A 20,240-nucleotide genomic window follows, 5' to 3' on the forward strand; every position below is an offset into this window, starting at 1 on the left:
CCGTGACATAGAACCAACACACTCTCTGGGGTCCTTAGTGATCAACTTGACTCTTTTTACTTCCAGAACTGGTGGTAGTAGTAAACTAAGTATAGTGTGACTGATATGCCACTAAAACAAGTAACTGAACAAGTAACACCATGTCACTTGAACAGAAAAAGAAAACTGATCACATAAACCAAATTAACCAAACTGTTACAACAAAAAGCTCCAATATGAAAGTTTGGAAATTATACAAATAAAAAAAGAAATAAACACAAGAACAATAATAGCAGTTATAATGTTATTTTTACAACAAAATTTTCTTTAATTTATGTAATTAAATTATTTAAATTATTATTATTTTCTATATTAAAGCATAATTTGTCCCATAGAAGTGCACATTTGTATATTTATAATACTAATAGTATTTAACATTATTATACAATTATGAATTTGACAATTCTAGATAAGAAATTAATTAAAATATTTATGTAAATGCATCTGAAAGTCACACTGAAAACAATTTATCAACCAGCTGTCTCTCACCATAGACTGTATAAAAACAGGTTCTCACGCAACCCAGTGTAACGTCAAAATGAGTACTTTACCTTTAAGTTACAATGTTATCATATTATACACGGGAACATTCGAATGATTTATCTTTTTGTGTAATATCAAGAATATATACAATCATTGACTCATTTATTACATGTATTATGTACTATGAGCTGTCCTTTGTCCCCCTCTTCCCTTCAGCTTTATGAGTGGACTGGCCCTTTAAGAAGCGTCGCCTGTGTTTCCACTACTACACGACAACACACAATACAGCAGCACTACACAAGCATCCGCGGAGCGGGACAGACTATCACCCACAGACTGCATATCCACAGACGAGCAAATCCATTTTCAGTACCGTTTGTGATTGTAACGATGTAGCTCATGACAGAAAAATCCGTTAAGGCTGTTTTATCACCGTTAGCCTAGCTTTCTATAATAAGCAAAGGGGATTCCATCAGTGGCTAACGGCTATCGGCTCTAACAACAGAGGTTCACCAGAGATGAGCAAGTAAAAGTAATGCTCCTCTACACCATATGACCAAAAGCATTTTCGAGCGGTAACAGGACTGCTGGGAATCGACGCCAAGATGATGAAGAAAAAAAAGTTTAAGTTCAGAGTTGATTTTGAGCTGGACGAGCTGTCGTCGGTTCCGTTCGTCAACGGAGTTCTGTTCTGTAAAGTCCGGCTGCTCGACGGTGGATTCTCGGAGGAGTCGTCGCGGTAAGGAGGCTGTGAGATGTGGAGGGATGGAAATGGTTTATTATGATGTCTATGGGTGATACTGGGCTGTTTTCATTCTTTATTGCGTTATAATAAAGCATAATCAAAACAATATATGTCATAGTGTGCGTATATAGAGCTGTGGGATGAAAGGGTCTGTTAAATATTACTTATAAATATTACTGTTAATAATACATTAAATATTATTAGTCTTTACGGTCATATTTAAGATGTATAACTGTCCATTATTTCAGTCAAGGTTGTCAGTGACATTTTATGTGACTTGTCATGAAATGTTAAAATGTAACACTAAAACCCGAACTAAAGTCACTTTAAATGACTGGCAAAAATATTTTTTTCGTTAGAAGAATCAACAAAAGTGGGCTAATATTTGATCTTGGTTTCCTTACTGTTTTCAATGTTCGTCTTTTATCAATAACTACAGTATATTAAGCATATCCTGGGTGCTTTTTGCAATTCACTTCATAGCAGTTCTTATGCTGAGTCACTTAAGGCCACACATTATAACTGTAGATGTGTTTGTTTGATGTGTAAATGTGCTGTTCTCAGACACAGGTTGACCTGCATGCAGAATGTTAATGCATCATGTCTGAGGGGGTTGATTACAGGGGTTAGTTCAACCAAAAATTAAAATTAGCCTGTGTTTTACTCACCCTCAAGCAATCCTAGGTGAATATGACTTACTTATTTCAGATGAATCCAATCAGAGTTATATAAAAAAAATTGTCCTGGCATTTCTAAGCTCTATCATTGTAGTGGGTAGGTGTTTCTGTTCAACAGTCCAAAACTCGTTAAATAAAGCGCACACATCTGTAATAAAACGTGCCTCTCATGGCTTCAGGGCATGAATAAAGGCCTCCTGTATCGAATCCATGCATTTTTTATAATTCTTTCAAACGTAATAAACACTTTTTTTAATTACTTCTGCTATCTGTCATACGTGGAAGCAGTTCTGGTGGATGACGTGGGACGTTGGCGTTGCGTGATTAGTGACGAACACGGAGAGAGATAAAAACTAAACGCTGGTCACGAATAAGAAGCACAAAATTAGGATATGTAAAGAAAAATGTTGGAGGATTTCGATATAAGCCAAGAGGAGACTGGTTTTTCATTACTGAAGAAAGGAAACTTTACCTTCTTTAAACAAATTAGTGAGACTAATATTTCGTGAAACACATACATCCTATGTCATCCGCCAGAACGTTTCCACAAACGACAGTCAGCAGAAGTGAGAAAAAGTATTTATTATGTTTGAAATATGGATGTTTTTCTTACGAAAACACATGGATTCGGTAAGGGAGGCCTTAATTTATGCCCTGGAGCCATATGAGGCACATTTTATTACAGCTGCGTGCGCTTTATTTAACACGTTTTGGATTGTTGAACAGAAACACCCACTCACTACAATGATAGAGCTTTGAAGTGCCAGGACTATTTTAATATAACTTCGATTGGATTCATCTGAAAGAATAAATAATTTTCACCTAGGGTGAGTAAAAAACAGGCTAATTTTCATTTTTGGGTGAACTAACCCTTTAAACGTAGCGCATTGAAGAGGATTGTGCAGTATTACAGACTATTACTGTAATTTATGACACAATGCGAGGTGCAAATGTGACAGTTGCTGGACCTTCCAAAGTTATTCTACATTTATATGGGCATTTGGCAGATGCTTTTATCCAAAGCGAGTTACATAGCATTCAGGGTATTTATCAGTTCATGCATTCCCTGAGATTCATACACTTGAGCTTGGCATTGATAGCATCATGCTGTTTGAGCTTCAAGACTATTATCCCACTCATGTTTCTATTTCCATTTTAGTATCTCAGTCCAAAACAGACTGGATTTTTAAAAGGTCCCGAGGCATTGAACATTATACATTAGCACTCAGCCGAGAGGAAAAAAATGGCTGCAACAAGTCATTAATAGTAATAAAATTCAATTATGAAACTGAAGACAAATTTTATTGTTGATTAGTTGGGTTTGTGACTAGATATTGTAACTTGAATATTTGTATATTAGTTTATATTAGTTTAATATTTATATTAAAGTATATTGCATATATTTAGTAAACTTAAATGTGCACTGATCAAGATGTGGAATATCCAATAATAAATCATTGACAGATTACCCGAGGCCTATTAAATGTCTCTTTCTTCTCAGTAGAGACATCACAAACTCTTTGTCCGTGTCTTGCTGCAATGTTTGTCATTCACTCTTTTTTTTTAGAGCTTCCGCAATACAAAGGCAGTTAAATATTAATATGTCAGGCAGTGAAAGTGGGCTGTCAAACTTCACCATGACAAATTCCCTTCAAGCAACTCCCTGACAATGCATAAGCAAGTAGCTTATTCATCCAAACTGAAAGAGAGTTCTAGACCAAAACCACAGCAGCTCAGAAGATGAAGCTTGGGTTTGCATGAGTGCTTCTCTTTTCCGTTATGCAGTTTGCAGGGAGTGTCTAAGGTTCGTGAGTTCATTCTCCCTCCAGACTTGAGTTTGCCTCCATCTGCCTGTGGCGATCCTTTTGAAGAACTCCTGTTTCATTGCAGACATCCTGTGGGGGAACCTAAGGAAAGAGCACACTGAACCAAAGCACTCCTGCTCTCTTTCGCTCAGCTGACTTTGCCATGGCAACAGCATATCTTCCAAATACAGAAATCAGACCAGTGACTCGTCATGATGGTTCTTTAATACAATATTAAGCCTGTTGCACATTTTGGGATAAGCATTGGTTGAACAGTGAGAGCAGTGATGCACATGCATGCTGCACTAATTGTCTGATGGACCAATGAAAAAATAGTACTTTGCCATTGTTCCAGGAAGATAATGAGTGCAAATATGGTAGATTGTTTTCATTTGTGCTAGTAATGCATACCATTAGTATCTAATGCTGCTGAATTCATTATGTCCTTTGTATCTTCGCATCATTAGTGCTTTCTAGGAAAGGTATTAATGAGGCATTCATTGTGATGCCGAATGGTTCCAGTAAAACAATGGAGTTTATTAGATCTGAGAGTCAGAGGCTAAACATTGTTCATTATGAGATAGCTAAAAAAGCTAAAGTCTGAATTTGACCTGCGGTGGGTGCAGTTATTACGCAGATGGAGGTCTCCTGTATCGATCGGAGCTCTGGTCTTGTATGTCTGAATTATGAGTCTGCAGCTGTTCGTTTATAGTCTCACTGTCAGTAATTTGTCTATAATCATATATGTCAGTAAAGGAGTCATATTACCTGGCATTATCTTGCCCTCCTTTTATTATCATTTGCAGTGCCACTTATGTGTTGGTGAGAAGCAGCAAAGCAGGACTTTAGACTGATAATGGAGCACTAAGGAGAAATTACAGTTAAAATCAACATGACATCATAGTGTAATATGATTTGATCTTGATTTGATTAATAACTTGATCTGCCTTGAAATGACTTTCCTTTTCGGCAGACAACACATTGGTTATAGTGTTAACCAGCAGCCAAACAGCTGTTTTGACTTAATTTTTTGGCTACTGTTGCAGATCCTGAAATGTGATATTATCAGTAGTTAAAATACTATTGTGATTAAGCATATCATTCAATATATTAATGTCAAGTTCGACCCTACAATTTGTGTTATCTGTTTACTCTGAAATAATTCTCATTACGGGTAGCATGAATTTCACATTGATTTTAATCTTTGTTTGTGGTGAGTGTTGTTGTGTTGTGTTGTGTAATTGAAATGCAGGTTGTTTACAGTGAGTCAGGAAGTAAGTTTTGTAGTGCTTTATACCAGTCTGAAACACTTCAATTCCTCTGAGATCTCTATTAACACAGCAGGTTCTAATTTCCCAATATTGTGATATTTTGACCGTTACGACCTTTGCAATTCAGCTGAACAAGTTTTTGTTTGTGTCATTGTGTTGTTAGCATGAAAGAAACTCTCAAGCTGTTTATTTCCTTAGAAACCTACATGTTTAGTGGTTGGTAGGGGAAATATGCTAGCATTGTTTAGAGAAGTCATTGGCCTTTGCTACTATGGCGACAGAATCAGATTTGAAGGATTCATCCAGCTGTGGTTCATTCTGGTTCTTGCATTAGAGACCGTTTTTTCACCCAGTGATTCACTCGGCACGAAGCACAGGGAATCTCCCCAGCTGGATGGGAGGTCCCGATTACGTGTTGTTTTGGCTGTGTTTCCCAAAGACAACGTTGTGGACCATTAGGAGATGACAGAATACAAGGAGAAACTCTGTGTTTATGTAAGGACTGTGGATGAATGTTTCCTTAAATAAATATAAAGATAATAATGCAAATGAATTCTTCATAATTGGAAAGGATAATCTGTGGAGGTCTACATGTACCAAAATAAATAAGCCATGTCTTTTGACTATAACAGGGACAAAATACTTTATTCTGAAATGCACATGCTTGAAGTGTTGTGTTCACTGTCTCAGATGTGTATAACAGCTTCACACTTTCTCTGAATTGGATCTTCTATCTCTTCAAAAGCTCTCTGTGCTAGCTCGTCTGCCCTGTCTGCAAACATCTGTCTAATTAGGAAGCAGAACACCTGCACAGGGAGGTCCATTTTCAGATGGGAAATTAATTAAACTTCTTGTTGTCAGTATGGCCTTCTGACTCCAGGCTCTAATTAATCACAGAATGTGAGTCAGACTCTTTTAATGCAGTCGACTTGAAGTGAATATAAAAACTCGCTATGAGGCTGGATTGTGTGATTCGTCCTGTTGTGAAATCATTTCAAAATCTCCCTGAGGAGCAATGCACTGTCCACCCCTGTTGGATTTTGCAAATGCAGATCAGATGGGGTGAGAAAGGGTTCACGCTGTTTTGGATGAGTGGATGTTTGTTTTAAAGGTTTAACCAAGTTTGTGTTCTTTACGTGAACGCCTTATATTAACAACTCATTGTATGTTTGCATTTCACAGTGAGACGGTCCAGGCAAACTGTGTACGCTGGAGAAAAAGATTCTCCTTCCCCTGTAAAATGAGCGCTAACGCTGGAACAGGAGTCCTTGACCCCTGTGTGTGTCGAGTTTCTGTCAGAAAGGTACAGTCACACTCATGCACACTTTTGGTTTAGAATAAACAGTTTGCAGTTAAAATACGGAGAATAATTTTATTGTTTTTATGTAACAGGAACTGAAAGGTGGAAAGACTTATGCAAAGGTAATATGTTCTTCATTTTTGAATTAAACATATTGTACCATATGTGTGACGTTCTCGAAATCATCTAAAACTATTTTAAAAAGCATGTACTAATTCTTTAGTAACTATTATACATGTGGTTTTTATAACACAATATTAATTGAGAGACTATGTGGAATATTTATAAAGATTAAAATACTACTTATTCTGCAGGGCTATTTAAATGAATTACAAAAATATAAAAATTAAGCTGAAATCTATGGAAACCTGGTGCCGTCACTAAACAAAAAATAAGACAAGGTAATTGCAACTTTTTATCTCACAATTCTGACTTTTTTTCTAAGAATTTAGTGATATAAACTTGCAATTTAGATTTTTTTTTTCTCTTTATAACTGGCAATTGCATGTTATAAAGCCAAAACTGTGTGATTTAAACTCACAATTGCAAGTTATAAAGACAGAATTGCATGACATAAATTCTGCCATAATGAATAATGCCAGTTATAAAGTCAAAATTGTGAGTTCTAAAGTCATAATTGCGAGATATAAACTCACCAGTCTGACTTTTTTTCTCAGAATTGCAATCGCAATTCTGACTATATAACTCACAATTTTGACTTAAGAACTCACAATTGCGTGTTATAAAGTCAGAATCACAAGATATGAGCTTGCAAATCGGAGAAAAAAAAAATCATCGTTTTGAGATAAAAAGTTGCAACTACCTTGTTTTATTTTTTATTCAGTGTCGGTGTTCAGTGTTGCTACAACAAATATTTTTACTTAATTTTCCTTTCAAGAATAAAAACAGGTCTTTGGTAATTCATCAAGTAGACAGTTCTGTAGAGGATGATAAAATATTGATTGCAAAGAAACAGCTGAAAATAGATCGCCCTGGAACACTGTGTTTGTATGCGATTCTGTTTGTGTATGAGTAGTGCACTTCTGTGCATAAAAGCATTAACCTCATTAATAAATAATCTTATTTATTATCATTTTTATTATTTTCATTATATAAAGTATCAGTACCTTTTATTTTACAATTATATATAAAAAAATTCTTCCTGAATGTGTGCTTTGGCCTTCTGTACAGCTGGGTTTTGCTGATCTTAACCTGGCGGAGTTTGCCGGTTCGGGTAGCACCACACGCAGGTGTCTGCTGGAGGGTTATGACACCAAGAACACTAGACAGGACAACTCCATCCTTAAGGTACAGAACTGCTCAGACTTCCTTTCAGAGTCTTCTCAGCTATTTCTTTATTCTATTTTGAGTTTTGAACTTGTGGCTATTATTAGTGGTGCTTTTGGTAACTGTTAGTCATACTAATGCCTAAAATCCCCATGAAATCAAAATTTATAATTCTTAGTTTTATGTAATATACATGGTTTTCTTTTCTTTTTTTTCATGTGTGCACATCATTAAATTTTTTACTTATGCTCCCTCATAAACTTAACTTCCCCAAAATAACTTCCCCTCCATTATGCAAGACTTCTCTTCTCTAATGTATCAAATCCGCCCCAACATTTTTTCTTGTTCAAGAAGCGTTTCTTTCAGACACATATCACAATGGAGCAGAAAAGACTATTGCAACTTCTGTTCATCACTCTAATAATCACTTTTTAGCAACTGCCTTGCAACACCCTGAAAACCATCCAAAGCATGCATGTGAATTTTGCATGATCACATTCTGGGAAATAAAAATAAATAAAAATAAAATGTTATGTAATACACATCTAGTTTCTCTCTTTTTGTCATTTGTTTTTGCCTGTAGGTGATTATCAGCACACAGCTGATGTCTGGGGACCCCTGTTTCAAAACGTGAGTGTCACTTTTAAATGCTTTAGCATGTGTTACAATTTGATGGGAGATGCTACTGAGGTGAGAAAGAATTGAAGCTGGGTTGTAATAAGGCCCTTTTATCATCTCTACACCACCATAGCTGCATTTTTAAATTTAGATTTATGACCCACCTTTTCCTGTTAAACATTTGAAGTTGCTATTGTAGTATTTTCTCAGAAACGGTCCGTGTATGTGAAAAAAAGAGTGTGAATGTGTGCTCTGGGGAAATCAGATCTTTGAACACAGATTTGCATACTGGAAACCAACACTGTCCACCCACACATGTACACAGTGTGCGTGAAGGCAAAAACCTGCTGAAACATTCGTGTGGGATGGAGCGTGGGGAGAGTGCGGAGTCCGGGGATTCTGGGGGCTGCTTTTGGGTGGATTCAGATGGTTTAGTTCTTTGATTCAGCATTTTTCAGTCTGTTCATTGGAATCCACTTAAACTGTATTCTTGATTGCGTGTTCTCCATGTATTAGGCCTCCATCCACCGCAATGGTAATAGGCATTCAGGGTGATGCAGAGAGCCTGCTGGAAGACAGGAAAGGAGGAGACACCCAGAAACCTTTTCTGAGTCTCTCAGGTAAACTTCACATTGGTCAGTGTTTGTGGTGAACATGCAGCTCCATACGCAGACTTACTTTTTTTACATTTGTCCTTTATGTGTGCTTAAATGTGTTTGCATTTCTTTTATTTTTATGTTGGGTGCTCTAATCTGCCCAAATCAAACACCCTTTGAGTAGCTTCTCATTAATTCTGCATCCAGTCTTCTAGCAAAGGACAGGACTGTATGTTGGATTTGATGCTGCTGAACTAACGGGAGCTTGAAAGAGTGCTCTCTCTTCCCCCACTCTCTCTTTTATCCTTTCTTTGCTCTCATATATGCTGCGTGCCTTTTCTGTCCAGAGGCTGGCAAAAGCATCAGTCTTTAATGTATAATTTAGTCATATGCAGCTCTTGACTTTGCTTTCATATTCATTCAGTATGACTAACTGCTTATGATGTAGAGCAGGCGTCCAATTCATAAAATATGATGAGCTTACTAGTCTCTGTGCCGCTTCTGTAGTGATTTTTATTTGTGATAATTGAACAATATTGAAGCCGAATTAATATTCATATTAGGCCTTTTAATCTGAAATATTAATGAGATTAAAGACAAAATGCCAAAAGGGGCTTTGTGTTAGAGGCGGTTGATGAATTAATCAGTATCGCCATTTGTTCAGAAGAATATGTTAGAAAAGTTATAAGAGTTAAATATGATTCAGTATGGGATTTCAACAGAGAATGGAGCAAACTAATTAACTAGTATCATAACGAACTAGTCTTTTAGCATCTGAGAAGTCTGTTAGTGATGTAAGTATTTTTAATCGCTTTTCAACTTTAAAATTTGTGTTTTGGCGGTTTTCATTTGTTAGATTAAAGGCCATGCATATGCAAGCCAATGTTATTTTATTATTATTTATTTACTATTGTTGTATTTATTGTTGTTTTGATTTAGAATGGTCAGTTTAGTTTAAGATTGAGTTATTTTGTGACATGATTTTGTCATTTTTAAAATAGTTAATAATAATTCTTGTACTTCAACTTGAACTCATTGAAATTTTTTCTTTTTCAATTATTGAGAACAATTTTTTAAAAGTCTTAGTTTAAGGAAAAAGATAACAACACTGAATCTAGCATACATAACATTTACAAAATTATTTTTTCACGTAGGACCAAAATGAGTAATGAAAAAAAAAAAGATTTATAACAAAACAATGAATCTTATAAATGCAAAACTTCTAGCCAAGAAAATACTTACAAGAATGAGAAAGTCCATCCTTCTAATGCACCAACTGCTGTAAACTAAGAATTAGCAAGTAGCAAATCATGATTCAAAGGTGTGATGTAAATGGAAGGCTAATATAAAAATGTCATGCCATAATGTCCTGTTTTAACAGGAAATATGCCAACACAGGAAATAAAACTGCTTGTCAAGCAAGTTTTAAGGGTTACAGTCATCAAAAAGCTTTTGTTATCAATTCAACACCTTGTTGAAAATGTAAAATGTTGTTGTCAGATTCCAGATTGCCAGCTATGAGCAACATTCCTATTGATATCCATAATACATTTCTCTTTTTGTGAGGACTGAAGGTTAAGGTTGCAACAAAAATTAAATATATATTTGTATTTGTATTCAATAAAACATTTATTGTGAAGTAAGCTACTGAGCTACACTTGCCAATTATATATGCCTTATTTGTCTGTGTCTGGTTGACCTTAACCACTCCAATTATATTGGACTTAAAAAATTTTCAACTCATTTTCTAATCAGCAGTCCTAATTGAAATAGTTAAATTATATGAAATGCCCGAATACTCTAATGGATGGAAGCATGGCTACATTAGATATACAGTATATTGTATTATAAGAACAGGTTGGATTGGCGTTGAATCCCATACAGTGATTAAACCGGTTTAATTAAGACTGAACTGAATCCCTTATGTCCACAGAGACATCAGGGAAGTGTGGCTCTCTGCCCGATGAGCTCGGGCTGTTCGGACACTCTCGAACGTCCAGTTATGCTAGCCAGCAGTCCAAAGTATCAGGTAGGCTTTCCCCTTCCACTGTTTTCTCTCTGATCACTTAATCGTGAGTCAGCGGGATTCTGCTGTCTTGCTGGACTTGAATGCATGCCTGATTTGTATTGTCTGTAACCCTGGCTGTAACATTTTCAGACTGTCAATCAGCATGATGCAGTGGATTTACAAGATGGTTAATGGAATTTGTCATTTTGCATGTAGGCTGCATGTCATGTGTCTCTGTTCTGTGTGATGGAGGGAAGATGCATGTGTGCACATATGAGAGAGAAGAGAGAATATGTGTGCAAATCCATTAGCTCGTATTATATTACAGTTACACATATAGAGTACAGTTTGGTGTCCCATTACTTTGATTAAAGCATTAGGGACACAAATCCCATGTTTTTTGTTTTGAGAAATATTAGATTTTTGGTTTAGTATCCTCCATTGTGGGTTCATTGACCTAAAAATATTGTAAATTGTAAATATTGTAAATGTAAATATTGTAAAATTTTAATTTAATGTACACTATCATTTAAAGATTTATCTATCATTTATTTTTCTAAAGTTTTTTAAATATTATTACAATTTAAAATAAATTTTCTATTTTAATATATTTGAAAGTGTCATTTATTCCTGTTATGACAGATGAATTATCAGCAGCCATAACTCCAGTCTTTATTTATTCTGATATTATTATTATCAGTGTTGAAATTGTGCTGCTTTATATTTTACGGAAACTGTAATAGGTTTATCTGATGAATATATTTTTCAGTTTAAAAGAACAGTTTTTATTTAAATGTAAAATCAATTTAGTGTGTCCTTGTTGAATGTAAGTAATAATTTGTATTTTTCAGATCTAACTGACCCCAAACCTTATAACTGTAGTGATGTAAAACACATCATATGAAATGAATTAAATAGTTTATATAATATTTAGCTTGACATCTTAGTTTGACGATCGACAATTTAGGCACCTCCTTTGACCATTTTCCTGAGCATGGAATTTTTAGGTGTTCCAGGCCCTATTTTGTTCCCTTTTAAGGAAAAGTGCTATTTGCTTTATTAAATAATCTAAAATAAGGCTTTTTGAAAGATTCTGTGGCATCACAAAATAGCTGGATAAAATGTCCCAGATCTAATTTGATAGCACTATTTCCTCGAGTACTTCCATAGAGGAGACAGCACTCAGTCCTTATTTCATTTAGCTATTCTCTAAAATTGGGTTACACATTGCTCACTTTGACCTTTTGCCTTAGAATAGATCATCTCAAAGTGTAAAGTCCCACAGAGCAAACAGAAGTGTTCATCACCTATCTGTCTCTGACTAGAAACTGGAGTTGTTGCATGCGTATACATGTGTGGGAGGATATGCCCTTTAGTAGCAGCCCATACTAGCATTATCACTTTCTAAAGCTCTAGAAACCTGAATATCAAGTATGAGTGAGGGATGTTAAATGTCCCTTCATTTCATTTCATTGGTTGATCTGTGAAGGTTTTTAAAGTGCATGCTGTATATTACCAGGGTAGATCGACTTTTGTTTTTTTCTTGTACTTCATTAAAAAAAAATATTACTAATAATAATTAAAAACAATGTTTTGTTGTTTCTCAGGCTATAGTACAAGTCACTCACGTTCCTCCAGTCTGTCGGAGTTCTCCCACAGGAGGAACACTTCGATCGGCAGCGCTTCCACCGGCATTGCCAGCATCCCTGAGCCCAGTGAGGAGAGTGACCAAACTACAGTGCCCCCTGCAGCCCCGGGGGGCTGCGCTGCTGTGCCTGAACACCCATCAACCCCTGACAGAGCTGCCAGCAGGTCAGACATTCATCATCAAGCTTCAGATTCAGGATATTAAATGATTGTAGACTTATCAGATTGATTTTCTCATACATACAACAAGGTACCCAGTGAAACAAGACTCAATGGAGTCTCAGCTGAAGAGGGTGGATGCCACACGGGTGGATGCCGATGACGTGGTAGAGAAGATTCTTCAAAGCCAGGACTTCACCCACAGTCTGCTAGACTCCAGCGCTGAAGGTAATAATGGCTTCTTCATGTTTATTTATCAAACTTCACTTAAGGTGCATTTCCATCAGAGTATATGAGTAGCATTGATAAAGTTTCAAATAAATGCTGCTTTATTTCAATTAATCAAAAAAATATTTCAAAATAAATGTATAATGGTTTCCACTAATATATTAAGCAGCACAACTGTTTTCAACATTGACAGGAGGAAGACATTTCTTGAGCACTAAATCTGCATATTGAAATGATTTCTGAAGGATCATATGACACTGAAGACAGCTTTGACACCACAGGATTAAACCAAACTCATTCCCAGAAATTTTTTTAATGATAATATTTAAAAATGTTACTAAATTTTGGATTAAAATAAATACAACCTTGCTGAGTATAGGACACTTCTTTCAAAAATATGAAATCTTAACAACCCCTAACATTTCCCAAACAAGGTAGTGAAAATAGCTTTATAATATTCCGTTTGATGATCAACAATCTATGAAGGTTAAGCATCTCTTATTACAGTGATTTTAACCAATGTTCTTTATAAACTTGTGTAAAATGCCCAGATTCTCAGTGAAAAATTATAAAGCAGGCAAAACTTTAAATCCACCAATCAGAGAAATCACTGTTACCATAGTAATGAGAACTGCACCAAGAGCTTTCATCCTGATTACAAACACTGAATTTCTGCTGCTGTAAAATTGCATTTTGGGCCAGTAACTTGACGAATCGGCATCAGTGCAGACTTGGAGGTTAGATCGAAAGCAAACAAAAATAAAAACTTAGAGCTAGAAACAGGTTGTTTAATTGGTAGCAATGTTTACAGGGAGCTGCTGCTTCTCAGTAGGTGTATTGAGCGTCTCTGTGTGTCCTGTTAGTTTTTATATTATTTTTAGATAAGCTGACCACAGGTTCTCATTAAAAATGGACCAATTTGGTTTTTGTATCCCCGGAGAAGAGTCGTGACTTTGTGCATGCAGAATGGAGGCGATATCCATTTCAGTGTGTGTGTGTGTGTGTGTGTGTTTCAGAGGAAGGTCTGCGTTTGTTTGTGGGTCCTGGTGGGAGCACAGCATTTGGTAGCCATCACCTTCCTGCCAGGTGAGGAACAGTTCAGCCAAAAATGAAAATGCTGTCATCATTTACTCACTAAACCCCATATGACTTTATTGGCAAACAAAAGGAGATGATTAGTAGAACTTCCAAGCTTCTCTTTTCCATGTAATGAAAGTGAATAGGGGACTGAGTCTGTTGAGCTTTAAAATATTACCAGAAGGCACCATAAATGTATTTGTGTTTCAAAAGTATGATAAAGCCATAAAATATAGAGCATCTCTTATTGCATGTTATATAAGTCAGACAAACAGGTTTGGAATGACATGACCGTGAGAAAATAATGACTATTTGAACATTTGGGTTACTGTCTCTTTAAATAACAGCAAAATAAACAGCGGTCTTCGCCCATGCTCTATTAAAATGTAAATCAGTGCATTGACCTGGTTGTATGTAAATGCTGATTTCTTATCTTTTCAGGGTTGGAGCTGGTGCATATGAACAGGTGGTGATCAAACGCTAGAGTTGGGAGATGCCAGAAGGAGAAGTGTCAAAAACCAAAGTCTGTTTCGTGGGAGGAGAAAGGGACGAAGAGATTCAGACATGTTTGCTCCTCTCACATTGGGAGTGTTTGTCACAAACCCGTTTCATCCTTTTCGATGGAATGGTGTCCTCTGCTGGCTACATAAAGAACTGACAGCTCCTCTGTATGATGCTCCCAGTGTTCCTGGATCAACTTCCATTTTAATCCTGGAACAACATTCCAATCAGAATAAAGGGATAACTTTTCAGGAAAGTTCAGTTTTAGGCTTAAGATCGGGGTTCAGTGCTTCTACACTCTTGTTAATCAGTTATCATTTTCCTCTGATTTTGATGATTAATAAATTATGGGAAGGTATAGGGTTAGGTCTATCTTTTATTAAAGTAATGTTGATCCAGGATCAACAAAAGATGTTGATCCAGGAAAATGGTGGGTCCTACTTGGCAAAATCACGGCGACCGGCTGCCATTATAGGTGTCTGTGTTTCACTGTGAGGTAAAGTTTGTCTCCTTTACTCCTGTGTTGAAAATCAAAGAGCTTTTTTTCTCTATTTTCCTTGCTGATCTTTTAAAAAAATATATATATTTCATATTGTTGTTTTAGTTAGAAAGATCTCTCTTTATTTTTACTCATGTTTACATGTTTGTGAGCCGTTTTAGGGGTCTGTCGGAAACATTTGATGGATTGTATACATCTTTTTCAATACGTATGAGGTGTACACTCTCAATGCAGATGAAGGTGACTCCTTTACAAATTGTTTGGTCGTCTCATTACTGTCAGAATGGAAATCAAACCGTCCTTACCCACCCGCGGCGTCTCACTTTGTGTGTGTGAGAAGTCGTGATACATTTTGACAGATGGAGCCATTTTCAGACTTGAAAAAAATCTTCATTTGAATATCACTTTGAATTGAAGGACTTTCTGTGTATCTCCAACATTGTAGGGAGCTTTCAGGTTGAGCTGCTGATCGAGTTAAACCCTACACAAAAATGTGTATTCCCTCTTTATTCATCATCAAAACAACTTTCGGCTTGAGAACTTAAATGTAGATGAAAGTCCTACAGCTGCATTATATGTTAAATGGGACTACTTAAGCGATTTTGCAGTTCAATATATAGACATATAAGCTAGCTACCTAAAATCCAAGCAGCTGAATATCTGATAAGTACATCTCTGGCATCATTAATGATATCTCATGAATGTATTGGCTTTCATGCAAGGACAGAATGAGCCAAGCTGTTCTCAAGCTATAATTAGTAACATGGCAGCACAGAACGAAGCTATTTCAGCAATGCTTAAAACATTTAGCACAAGGCTCTTAAGCGGCGTGTAGCTATTCTTATCTCTCTATGACACTACAAAAACCTTTTATCCATGTTTTTGTGGTTACTTGATGTATCACTAAAATGAAGGTATTTTAATGACTATTTTCTGGTATCTCTGTCTGTAAGGTCAGCTCTAATGCATATCAGAATCATATATTCGTGCTTCTTTAGTTGTATGTGACCGTATTATGCCCTTATCTTCTCAGAAGCCATTCACTGTTTTATGATCTAAACTCGCTAGCCTCTGTGATATAAGTGTGTGTGAGGATTCCCAGTTGAGCGAGTGTGTATACAGTCTACTTGTAGCACTTGATTATCTCATAACTGTCTTTAGTGTAGAAATGCATGGGTGTCACACCTGCTCAATGTGTCCGAAGCATTTTGTGTAGTCTTTGCAATTTCCATCAGATTGATCCAGGTCTGTCGATATCCAAACACTAAGAAAAAAAAAACAGACGGGAAGCTTGGATTCAACTTGGCCACATGTCTCAGGTTTATTATTTTATCTTTTGCAATTACTGCACAAATATCAAAGCACCACACTGCGAATGTACGTTGCCCCTAAAGACCCGCGGTGATATGTATAAATATGAGATGGGAGGAAAAATTATATATCAGTGCTTTTAGATTCTCTAGAAAATGTTTTGGATTGCCTACAGAAACTTTGTTCAATTGCAAAACCTTTGCGTTCAATGAAGAAACGCTAGAAATGAAAAGTTTGCGAGTGAACACACAGATTTTGCATGCAAACAGGTCTCTTGAAGTAACGCAAAAATTTTGCAAGAAAATGCTAATATTTTTTGGGGAAAAACAAAATTTCTTCAAACATTTCATTTCATCAGTGTTTCTGAAAGGGAACATTTGCAAGAAAATATAAAAACGTTGATCTATACTTTTTCTCACATCACATATTGTCCTTCATCATCATGTCCCTTTAAGGGTTCCGTAGTGAATGTTTGCAAATACCAGTATACTTAGAGGATTCTGCGATATTTTAGCTTCATTACTTTTCATCAGACATTCAGTATTATGAGTGAGTTACTTTTAAACTTGATTTTTAGTTTTTTTTTAATTGATCTACTGCCAAAATGAAAGTCTATTTTTATGTATTAGAGCTTTAGTGATGGTGAAATTGTGTGAAGATTCACTTTTTCCCTCCATGTTTCCTAATTACTCTTACATAACCTGTAAGTAGGTCCTGGTACTTTACATGTTGTAAAAACATGGTGGCTTTAATCTCTTCTGTGAAGTTTTTGGTCCTTGTAATTGTACGGTGTCTGACGTTTAAAAGTGACATTGCCGTTTTTGACCGTCTTGCAATGTTGTGTTCTAACTTTTGACCAATAGTGGCTTCCAATGCCATGTGTTCTGTTATGATGCTGGTAAGGTATGTACCATGCACTGTTAAATAAAACCGCATTTCAAAGGTGGAGTCACATATTTGCATTTTTATTAATGGCATGTTTAATGATTTTCTTCTCCATCAATCACAGATTTGGCCATTTAATTGAAATCTGTCATACTGATGATTCTACACTTACAGTCAAAAAGGAAAAACATCTTAAGTGCAGCTTTCTTTCTTTTATTCTGGTTACAAAGCTTTCTGGATCTGTTATATATTTCCACAACACCCAAGCTCCCTATCCCAGTCCTCCTCCACACTGTTTGCTACAACTGATACTGCTTTCACATCTTCCTCTTCCTCCACCTCCTTCTCCTCTTCCTCCTCCTCAGCAGCAGGCAGGTTTAGCACCGTTCCATCAGCGCTCATCCTCACTCGCTCATCCTCCAGCAGTTCCTGCCGGAGACGCTGCACGCTCCCACAAAGCGCTCTCACTCTGGGACTGGACCACACACATGCCAAAGGAACACAAATTGTGCCACCTTGCTGGTAGACAGGCTGCCAGTCACGTGTACCTCCTTCAGCCCCATGCTGGAATAAGTGCATTAATGGAGGAGCACAGAAGTGTGCATTATTGCTGGAGTCCATTCTGCTCAGCCATTCCTGTCTCAGGTGTTGTGCCTCATACAAGACTTCATTAACTAAAGTTCTCTGGTAGATGTTGTTATCACTTAGGCTCGGATACACTACTTTGTACATCTAAAAAAGGAACAGCAAAGAAAGATAAGAGACAAGTGCAAATATCACCAGTTTTAGGACAAAAATAACTTTGTTTTAGCTTTATCTTGTCAAGTCAATAAAGAAGAGTTCGCCATATTTTAGAAAATGCAATGTTATTTATCTTACTACCAAAAATTTGTCGGTGCATGTTTTGTATTTTGACCCCAGCCTTCAATCAACAACCAAGTTCCCATGTGACATTTTTTCTTCTTTTTTTTTCAATAGTGCCGTTCATGGCTGTGTGTAGTACCCACAGCTCTGCATATCATTCCAACGAATGCATGTTTCAGTTGCAATGAATTTACTGTAACTACCAAATGGCCTTTGCTTGTACTGTATATTGTAGGGTTCATCTGAGCAAAACCGATTGAACAAAAATTATTTGTTCAATGTATCGGTTGTTGATTGGTGTGCCCACTAAACCTAACATCACTATGACGTCAGCCAATCAGGTATCATGGTCTAAAAACACCCTGATCTGGTAACTCCCATTACTTTCCTGCAGAAACCTATACTTGGGTCACCAGAGAGAAGTCTGTCATTCCACCAGGAAATCAAGTTATTTTAAATTAAAAATTGCATGGATCGATTTCATGCTAACTTTATGCCGAAATGGCATTTTTATTAAAAGCTTTTGCTGCACATTTCAGCAATACTAAACTAAAGTGTGACTGTTTTAGTACAAGTGATAAGTATTTAAAAGTACAATATGACTACTTTAAAAAAATATATTGAATTTCCAATAAGAAAAAGCTAGTCTTACCAGTCTGTAGACTGAGGGTTCCAAGCGCTCAGCATTGCTCATGGAATCATGGAAATTCCTCTGGAACACGGCAATCTGGGTACAGAATCCCACTTCTCTCCAGTGGCCAACAGCTTCTCCAACTCCCGTGAAATGCACGGAGTAGCCATAGTCTCTACACACATTGTGAGCCCTGTTAGGGAAAGAGAGTGGAAAAAGTTTTTAAATCCGATTCTAAATCACCACCAGAATGCGTTTTCACTAGATATTGAACATTTACTTGCCAAGTTTGAAACTCCGCTCTGGTCCATTCGAACTTGTGGTCATAGTTCCTGAAGCCTCTCAGGCCCGGCAGCAGTGGGTTGAACTCTGAGTTTGGTGTGCTTACGATCACGGCACCTGGTGACATGTAGCCAAACACCACCTCAGAAAAGCTTGCCACCTCCACAAGCTCCAGGTGTTCGATTCTTAAATGGTAGAGAGGTTTGCATAAACTCAAGCTGAACATACAATTTGAAGGTAACTTTAAGTTTATTTGCAAAGACATGGCACACTTACAACTCGACACATGTCACAAGATCAAATCCTCTGGTGCAGGGCTCCCTTTCTGTGACAGAGCCTTGATACAACTCAATGGTCAAAGGCCCATCACTTGGCTGTAGATAATCACTTATAAGTGGAGCCAATGTGTGCCTGACAAAAAATAAATCACACAAGATGAATGATTTTGGCCCTTTGTGTAGCATGAACCATTGGCCTGTATGGGATAGCACTGTCATTTTAATGCCATCTAATCCTACACAACAATGGAAGGTTTGCAGCTAAGATACCAAACATACATTCTCTTCAGGAGGACGACGCTGTTGATATCAACTCCAACGAGTAACTGTATACCGTTGCGGTGAAACTTAAGCTTTTTTAGTAAGCAACATTCTGCGCATCCGAAATCGATGACCTGTGGACAGATGTAAAAAATATTTTTGATTAGCACGCTAGTTCAAGCGTAGCGTCAAAGGACATCCCGACTTAACTTTAAAATGGCATTTATACGTTTATTCACCTTCTTAGGTCGGTAAGTTTTCACATAGTCGATAACAAACTGGTATCGCTGCATGTAAAGCGGAGGAGAAAACGGCGTAGTCATGGCGAGTGTCTTGGTCAGGTCTGCTCGGCTCTGTCCTCATTAAACACATGCTCGGGGAGACAGACACCGTCAGCTGAGCCGTTACTTACTCAAACACAATCAGTATGAGAGAAAATGCAAAAGGTTGTTAAAGCGGTGTTAATTGAAATATTTATTTTAGTTATAATAAAAATAAAAAATAAAAAAAACGACACACGTATAAAATAAATACATTAATGGAGATTAAATATTATTTTGAGATTAAATTATTTTATCATCTTACTTGAACATAGTAAAATTGCCCAGTTACAATGTAGAAAAATCATTCGGTTTAACAAAGGGAACACTGCATTAATGTTCAAATTCAATTAACTTAAGTTTTGTGTATTTTTGCCCTTTGGGAGCCCCCCACAGTTGAATGAGTGGAATTCATTATTGAGTTGAAGGCAGCATAAAAAGCTACCGAAATCTACAGTAGTCACCATT

At 36.7% G+C, this 20,240-nt stretch overlaps 2 protein-coding genes across 2 annotated transcripts; one reads left to right on the forward strand and one right to left on the reverse strand.

The window, feature by feature from the left end:
- The first annotated feature begins 780 nt into the window (after positions 1 to 780).
- Positions 781 to 17,197, forward strand: fam102bb (family with sequence similarity 102 member Bb). Its single transcript, XM_026290874.1, has 11 exons — positions 781 to 1,261; positions 6,203 to 6,323; positions 6,413 to 6,442; positions 7,512 to 7,628; positions 8,191 to 8,237; positions 8,742 to 8,845; positions 10,755 to 10,850; positions 12,437 to 12,641; positions 12,727 to 12,863; positions 13,880 to 13,949; positions 14,382 to 17,197. Exons 1-11 carry the CDS (start codon positions 1,128 to 1,130, stop codon positions 14,422 to 14,424), a joined length of 1,104 nt encoding a protein of 367 aa, XP_026146659.1. The 5' UTR covers positions 781 to 1,127; the 3' UTR covers positions 14,425 to 17,197.
- Positions 16,071 to 19,882, reverse strand: henmt1 (HEN methyltransferase 1). Its single transcript, XM_026290873.1, has 6 exons — positions 19,692 to 19,882; positions 19,471 to 19,586; positions 19,190 to 19,324; positions 18,916 to 19,098; positions 18,653 to 18,824; positions 16,071 to 17,868 (listed from the first exon to the last, which is right to left on the reverse strand). Exons 1-6 carry the CDS (start codon positions 19,773 to 19,775, stop codon positions 17,380 to 17,382), a joined length of 1,179 nt encoding a protein of 392 aa, XP_026146658.1. The 5' UTR covers positions 19,776 to 19,882; the 3' UTR covers positions 16,071 to 17,379.
- Between the last annotated feature and the right edge of the window lie 358 nt (positions 19,883 to 20,240).

The sequence above is a fragment of the Carassius auratus genome, chromosome 20 (genome assembly GCF_003368295.1).
Source record: "Carassius auratus strain Wakin chromosome 20, ASM336829v1, whole genome shotgun sequence".
In the NCBI taxonomy this organism is placed as follows: domain Eukaryota; kingdom Metazoa; phylum Chordata; class Actinopteri; order Cypriniformes; family Cyprinidae; genus Carassius; species Carassius auratus.